At 37.1% G+C, this 7,954-nt stretch overlaps 1 protein-coding gene across 1 annotated transcript in view; it reads left to right on the top strand.

The window, feature by feature from the left end:
* The window catches only part of LOC122326584 (phosphatidylinositol-binding clathrin assembly protein-like), a 19,544-nt gene that overhangs the window by 10,933 nt on the left and 657 nt on the right, over positions 1 to 7,954 (top strand). Inside the window, exons 9-21 of the mRNA XM_043221574.1 lie at positions 527 to 538; positions 677 to 762; positions 1,236 to 1,359; positions 2,322 to 2,455; positions 3,390 to 3,481; positions 3,606 to 3,758; positions 5,051 to 5,134; positions 5,375 to 5,464; positions 5,939 to 6,049; positions 6,261 to 6,368; positions 6,663 to 6,693; positions 6,780 to 6,879; positions 7,808 to 7,867. Of these exons, the coding sequence (XP_043077509.1) occupies positions 527 to 538; positions 677 to 762; positions 1,236 to 1,359; positions 2,322 to 2,455; positions 3,390 to 3,481; positions 3,606 to 3,758; positions 5,051 to 5,134; positions 5,375 to 5,464; positions 5,939 to 6,049; positions 6,261 to 6,368; positions 6,663 to 6,693; positions 6,780 to 6,879; positions 7,808 to 7,867 (1,185 nt within the window). The remainder of the gene's footprint in view (positions 1 to 526; positions 539 to 676; positions 763 to 1,235; positions 1,360 to 2,321; positions 2,456 to 3,389; positions 3,482 to 3,605; positions 3,759 to 5,050; positions 5,135 to 5,374; positions 5,465 to 5,938; positions 6,050 to 6,260; positions 6,369 to 6,662; positions 6,694 to 6,779; positions 6,880 to 7,807; positions 7,868 to 7,954) is intronic.

Genomic DNA, 7,954 nt, shown 5'->3' with positions numbered 1-7,954 from the left:
ATATAATACTTAACATGATTTCATAGTGACTATATCTATATTTTTCTGCTTATGCTCTACTCTAATATATTTCCTAGCTTAGAGATTGCTCTAAATTTAGTCTCTATGAAGTCATTAAAAAACAGTAATCACAAATATTTGGCAGTCAGTGTATATTATTTGTTCAAAGGTACGAGCAACCTTTATATAGAGTGCAAGTACATATATTTCAGATGATTAGCATATTCCTGAGAGTATGGGTTCATAATTATAATAATAATAATGTTGATGCATTATTCTATACAGTGACATGCAGGGCTTTTAGCCAAGCAGCAGTATTTGACACCTTGGGAGTGAGAACATCTGTCATAATGGCAAAATGTCAAACATGGACACATGAAAAGGGCAGATTATTATCCAATGCAAATGCCATTATAGCCTTATATAAGAGCAGACTTAAAAAAAAATTAATGCATTATTTGTCTGACCAAGACCACCTTTATATTCTGTATTTCCCTTTATCTTTCCACCTTCTGTCCACCTTCAGTTTACCGTGTGTGTAAGTACTTTTCTAACTCTTTTCTGCACTTCTCTGCACCGTTTAATTCTTATTGCCAATTAGCTATTTACTCTCTTTTCACTGGTGGCTTGATGAAGACGGTGCTGTAACTGAGTAAATGTTTGTGCGTTCCCCCAGGCCCCCAGCAGTCTTTTGGATGCCCTGGAGCAACACTTGGCTTCATTAGAAGGAAAGAAGGTGAAGGACTCCACTGCCGCCAGCAGGTGGGCCATTCATGTGCCACACACAGAGCTGAATACAAATGAAAGCGGTCATACGATGTTGCTATAAGGAACGTTATTTTCTTTATTTGGTGTAATGTGTTTATGTGGTTAATGTTCAAAAACACATTAATAGTCATTTTTAATAGTAAGTATCAGGTTCTTTTAATAACAAAATGTAACTCGCTTAAAGGTTGTGAGTCAGAAGCACCAGACTGTTTAAATGAGCTGTTTTAGGGAGTTGTGTACAAGTTATAACTTCGAGAAAGAATATGTCTTTTTTGGTTTCTTATCTACGCACTAATAGCTTGCAGCACTCCAAAGCGAAAAGAAAACATATGACCCCTTTAATGAATCTAACTGATGAGTTCTTAATTGTAAGAGCTTGACAAATGCAGGAGTTCTGTATACTCTAGGTGTAAATTTTCTATTTGATACACGCAGAAGCCCAATTTATCTCTCCCCGACTTTTGTAGGGCAAGCACACTCTCCAATGCTGTGTCATCTCTGGCCAACACTGGCATGTCTTTCACCAAAGTGGATGAAAGGGAAAAGCAGGCAGCTCTGGAGGAGGAGCAGGCGCGATTGAAAGCTCTAAAGGTACGTAGCAGGACTCCTATCAAAAATAATTTCACCCACCAGGGGAAAGATTTCTAGTATTTTCTGTTCGTTTTTGCTCATTTTTCTTTGGTTAATTATAGATTCCTGTTTTCTAGTTGTATGTGCACACATTTGGACAATACTGTATGTACTTTTACGTTGTACATTTTTTGTGTGTTAATACAGCCCATAATACACTTAAACCAAATGTGTTTTCTTGGAAATAAGATACATATGAAAATACATTGATTCATTCATACAGAGATGATCGGGCTAATGAGTTAATGTTTATCTAGCTTCACTACAGTGGCTGGTGGGGGGCACAGGAACTCTTTTAAATCCTGTTTTTCTGCCACCACTGCAGAGGCATGTCATTTTTTTTAAATGAGAGGCTCTGACAAACAGCGCTCAAGCTCAGGTCAAATTTATGGTAGCAATCATGACATTAAACACTTGGCTCGGACTTGCGTGTATTTTTGCCACATTAATTTAAGCACTTGAGGTACTGCTAGCATCCTCTCTGCCTTGTCGGCAAACATACTTCTGTTATTTCTCCAATGCAGCATCTAGTACACATATTCATTACTTTATATTGACATGATAACATGTACTGGAGTGTACTTTATACACACTTTTTTGCTCCAGCAGCGGATGCACTTCTAGTGTGATGGCTGGCTACTTTCATAAGTCACAATGCACTGGTTTCTAAATCAAAAAGCTTAATGGACACTTCTGGTTTTGGGGTAAATGGCAGAAAAAGTTGCCTGACTGCCAGAGTTAGCAAATATTATCCGACTGAATTTTATAATAATATTTAACGGGTTTCTTTACAATTATCTGAATGAGCTTGGTATCACATTTTAAATGTATCCTCGAAACATCACAATAATGAATGAAAAGTGGTTGGTAAGATGCCAATCAGATGGCTCCTTCCTGTCTAAAAGGTTTCTTGTCTTTTTCAGGAACAGAGGCTGAAGGAACTATCCAAGAGGCCTTCATTTGCCACGACCGACACTTCTCCAGTGTCCACCACAGCAGCATGCATCAGCACAGCTCCTGCCATCGACCTCTTCTCTACTCCCAGCTGCTCCAATGGGTTAGCCAATCAAATCACTTCACAGCATGACGTCTCAAGCCATCCTGGGTATATATGACTGGTCAGGAAATTACACTCAAGAGTTATATTAAAAACTGTCCTGGTTCTTTCAAGCTATACAAACGGCAGTGAATGGTGATTGAGATTTTGAAGACCGTAAAGAGTGCTCTATATGGCTCCGGGGGTTAATAAAGGCTTTCTGAAGTGAACCAATGCGTTTTTTGCAAGAAAAAACATTTAAAATATTTAAAGCTTTTTGAACAGTAATCTCTATCTTCTGCTAACTCTCGTGCACATGTTCATGAGAGAGTGGTGTTCCAGTGGTGACGTAAGAAGAAGCCAAGTCTAATCTCTGGTGAGAATACGCTAGTCTTGCAAGAACCAAGTTTTAGCTAAAGCAAAAAGCCCATTCTCCTCTTGGCTTTAATCGAAATTAACCAACATTTTTTTTTTTCACAAATACTCATTTTGTACTTCTAATTCATGACTGGTGTTGTGTTTTGCTCTCTCCTCTTGTGTTTACGCATTCGTCTTTTCTCACTGGAGCTTACTTTACGCATACATCCTGCGTCATCTCATGAACGTGTATATGACAGTCAGCAGAAGCTATAGAGATTACAATTTTTACATTTTAAATCTGGTTATTTTTTTTTACACAAACACATCACTTAATTTCAGAAGGCTGTTATTAATCCTACTGCGTAGAGCACTTTTTATGATGAAGTGATGAACTTTTTTGGCCTTAAAAATCTCAACCACTGTACATTGTCGTTTTAAAGCTTGGAAGAAGACTTTTTTTTTAAATTCATCTGAAAGACGAAAGTCTTATACACCTTGGACGGCTTGAGGGTGAGTAAATCATGGGTTTCGGGTGAACTGTCCCTTTAAATCGGTTTGGGATCAAGACATTTTTGTTTTGTTTTCTGATCCTCAGTGCCCTGAAGATGGAGAGCGACCTCTTCGACTTGCAGACCAACTTTCAGTCGAGCATGCAGGCCGGACCCTCCGTGGCCACGGCATGGGGAGGTGAGACCCTTTGCGTGCGACCGTCTCAGAGATTCAGCATGCTCTAGCCTTCTCTGTGTCAACTTGAGTCTCGTTCTAACGTCCTCCTGTTCGACTCTTTCTCTTTCTCCTTTTGCCTGCTCAGATCCTTTCTCTTCTTCTGAAGCTGTAGATGACTCCATTCCAAACCTAAACCCTTTCCTAACCAAACTTGTTGTTGATGGTGCTCATCTACCCGTTATGTCATCAGATGGTGTTAGTTTCTCCTCTAGGACGTCAGGTCATGAGATTTTTGGTGGTAAACACGCTTTAGTTTCTTTCTTCCAACCCACCCATCCACCCATTCAAAGTGTTTTATTAGTTTGAGTTTTTCTGGTTGCTTAAAGTCCCTCGTTGTTTGGCATGCACAGTATCCCGTTGTGTCAAATCAAGAATCCTCTGATTAAGGTCGGTCACATCGTTCTTACAGTTGAGCGTCTCGGCGTCTGAGTAAGAATGCAGTGTGTAATTGGAGACTAAATGGAGGTTAGGTGGCAGTGCTATAGATAACCCTCAAATAATGTTTGTACACATAGAGCTTTGTTTTGGCTTCGTTATAATGGGGCTGTTTCATTAATTACAGTTTTTGTCTTGATTTAAAGCTAAAATTAAAGTGGTTGTAGGTAGCGTGAAACCAAAACAACTGGAAAATGCATGTTAACTGGGCGTAAACAAGATGATATAACTACAGTCTGAATAGAATACTTTGTCCAACCTTCAACATATTTATTTTAACATCCAAATTTTAAGAACAAAGAGTAATTTATATACATTACCATTGAAATGTTTAGGGTCTGCTTTGAAAGCCCTGCTCATGAAGGTTGCATTCATTTGATCAAAAATACTAATAAGTAATATTATGAAATATTATTGCAATTTAAGATAACTTTTTATGATTTAAATCTATTTAAAAATGTAATTTATTCCTGTGATGTGCAGCGGAAATTTCAGCATCATTACTCCAGTCTTCAGTGTCAAATGCCCTATTAGAAATTATTCTAATATGATGATTTGATTCTTGAATAATGTCTATTTGAATAAACTTTGATAAATAAGAACTACCAATTTTTTTTAAATAGGTTTTAAAACAAACATATTTACTGCCACATTTGGATTATGTTAATGTATTGTTGCTGAATAAAAGAATTTCTTTCAGAAAAATAAAAACAATACTTTAAGGATAGTGTATAAAAGTAGGTCTATTAAGGATAAATGCGTTAACACATGCGATTACTGAAATATTACAAATGAAAATATTTGAAGCCCTTTTTTAAGTTTTTGTAGAATTCAATTTTAATAATTATCAAAGGTGAACAAGTGAAATATAAACCACGAATGGAACCCGCATACAAAAACTGATAAAATAAACACTTTAATAATTTGACAGCATTCATAATATATATTATTAATGAAACATTCTATAATAAAAGTTTACAGGAAAATCACACATTTCATTCCAGTTTTCACCTCAGTCTACCTTTGCTGTGTAAAGGTTTAGTAGTTAAGCTATAAAGCTATAAGTGAATGATTGTTTTTCCTTTTCCACTGTAGATCAGTACAATCCCTTTATTGATTCAAGTTCGTCTGTATCAACCAATTACAAACGCACTGTGCGGATAGAGCACTTAATCTCAGGTACCATGATGCAAACCATCCCACCTATGTTTCCCGTGTGTCAGGAAACATAGGAGCACTGAAGCAGTGTACAGGGACTAACCTGTGACGATCCCTGATGGATGCTGTTTGCCTTCTGCACATGGCTGTCTTAATATTGCTGTTAAAATACGCTCTTTACTAATCCACTCTGAATCACAATTGTCTTTATGTCTGTAACGCTTGCCGTGTTGTTTCTCCTTCTCCTCGCCTGCCTGTCAGACTCGTTTGGTCAGCCGTCTATGGTCCAGCATCTCCCAAACCCCTCTCCCTTCCAGTCTGAGCCCTCCACAGTAGCAGGCCTATTCAGAGGTAGGGAGCCTGTGGCTGGAGGTTGCCTTGTGTGAAGCTGTGCCCCTGTGTGATATGTGTTTCCCTTTGTCTCTAATGCTGTCTGGTCTAACATAATAGAACGCCTTAAAGATCCTTAAAGGGATAGTTCACTCAATAATGACAATACTGTCATCATTTACTCACCCTCATTGTATTTTATAGTGCTTTTTGGAGATTGACAGCCAGAATACTCATTTATTTTCTTTAAAAATTCACCTTTTGTTTTTTTTTTTTGGCATTTTGGTGAACTATCCTTTGTAGTTTTTCAGGATGTCTTGTGCTTGACTGTAGTTTACCCACCACTAACATGTGACCATGGACTCTAGTCCAGTTATTGGCAGCACTTGAACTTAAATTTGGCGTTGTTTTAACTTGTGTATTCTCCAGACGGTGTCCTAGTCTATATTGTGTCTTCTGTAAGAAGGTTTAAAAGGCTTTTTGTACCTTTTAAAGGATACGGAGCTCCACAAATCCCTCCTCCACAGAGCTCGGGCGAGCTGCGTGTTGACTTTGAGTCTGTTTTCGGTACTAAAGCTGCATCGTCTAATAGCCTGGATACAGATGGTAAGGCATTTTAGGTCAAATCAAATAAAAACACATCAACATATAAATCAAAACTTTGAAATAACAGCATTAAGTGACTTTAAACTTGACACTTATGTCTATGAGTTTTTTTATTTGCTTTATTATGGTTATGTAAAGTACTCTGAATCACCATTGTGTATGAAATATGCTATATAAATATACTCACCTGTCTTATTGGTGAACGTCACAGCAGGGATTTTAAAACCCACTGTGGCCGGTTCAAATCAGTGCTCCAATCAGCTCCCGGAGAAGCTGGTGTCAGACGACCTGGATTCTTCCTTGGCCAACCTCGTTGGAAGTAAGTGTCAATTATTCAGATGTTGCATAATTTGTGTTTGACAGAATATGATGCTAAAAAAAGAAAGATTATACTTTGTTAGGGGCCATTTCACAAAGAAATCAAGTAAATGAAGTAGATGCTGCAAAAAATGCTATAAAAAATAACTAAATTGTCACTAACATCTGTCTAGTGCATGTTTGCGTAGAAAAACAATGAAAAAAAGCAATATGTTCTCCAGTGAACGGCCCCTAGTTTTCAAACTCTGTTAAATGTAAATGTATCTCTTTAACCTCTTTACCTTTTAACTTCTAGATCTGGGTATTGGAAACGGTACCACTAAAAAGTAAGAATTTTGCACTTTAAGATGCTCAACAAGTATATTTTTAAAATTTTTGATTTGGTGTTAATTTTAGTCAACTGTTTTTGCAGTGATATCCACTGGAACCAACCAGGAGAGAAAAAATTAACTGGTGGAATGAACTGGCAACCCAAAACAGCTCCATCTACTACATGGAACCCTGTCTCTATGGTACAGCTAGATTTAATAATAATAAAATTGCTCTGTTCCAAAACCCAATGAGCTGTGTACACAAGCAGCTACTTTCTAGGGAAGCATCCTTACCTCTTAAGGCTGGATTTACAAAATCTGCAGAATGGCTCTGACTTTTTATAACTGGTTATAACCACTGATGTCACTTGGACTATTTTAATGATGTCCTTACTATCTGTCTGGGCCTTGAACTTGGAAGTTACATTGCTGTCTATGCAACATTCAGAATGCAGGTTTCATCAAAAACATCTTAATTGATGTTCTAAAGATGAACGAAGGTCTTACGGGTTTGGAACGACATGCAGGTTAATAAGTAATGATAGTTACATTTTTGGGTCAACTATCCCTTTAACTGACCAATTTAGAACAATGTATGCATCTTTTTCCTGAACTCGGGAAAGTGAGTTACTGTGGGTGATGCTTCCTGTTTGTTAGATGCTATAGGTAAATAAGGAAAATAACAATGTGCAGTAAAAGGTAAAACTGTTTGCACTACAAACCATTGTATTCATAATGGTAACACTTTACAATAAAGTGACATTTGTTAACATTTTTACATCAAGAAAAAGGTGAATATAGGCAGCATACACAAAAACACTCTACACAGGCAACTCAACTCTAAGTAGCATTTGAAATTAGCATGTTGCTAAGCTAACAGTTCAATACTTAAATATACAGCACACCAACATTGGTTATAGTAATATATTTGCATTTAAAATATTTTAATCCTTCTCAGTATGAATGTGGAAAGAGTGTTTAAGTCATAACTGACATTTTTTTTCGACCTGGCATTTATTAACTAAAGTACATTCTAGGATTTAGGTTAATGTGTCTTGAAACAGAGCAAACATTACGAAATCAATCACATACGAACTTAGAGTTCTTATTAGTCTTTTTTGTTTTATAGCCACCATCTATCATGGCTTTCCCCGCTACAACACCTACAGGAATGATGGGATATGGCATGGTTAGTACTTATGTGATTTTCTCTCGTAGTTATTTTCATTTAGTGTCTATATAGGGTTTTTTTAGTATTAGTTTCATTTCAGTATCA

The sequence above is a fragment of the Puntigrus tetrazona genome, chromosome 21, assembly GCF_018831695.1.
Source record: "Puntigrus tetrazona isolate hp1 chromosome 21, ASM1883169v1, whole genome shotgun sequence".
NCBI lineage: Eukaryota > Metazoa > Chordata > Actinopteri > Cypriniformes > Cyprinidae > Puntigrus > Puntigrus tetrazona.
This window is presented reverse-complemented; position numbering and strand designations above follow the sequence as displayed.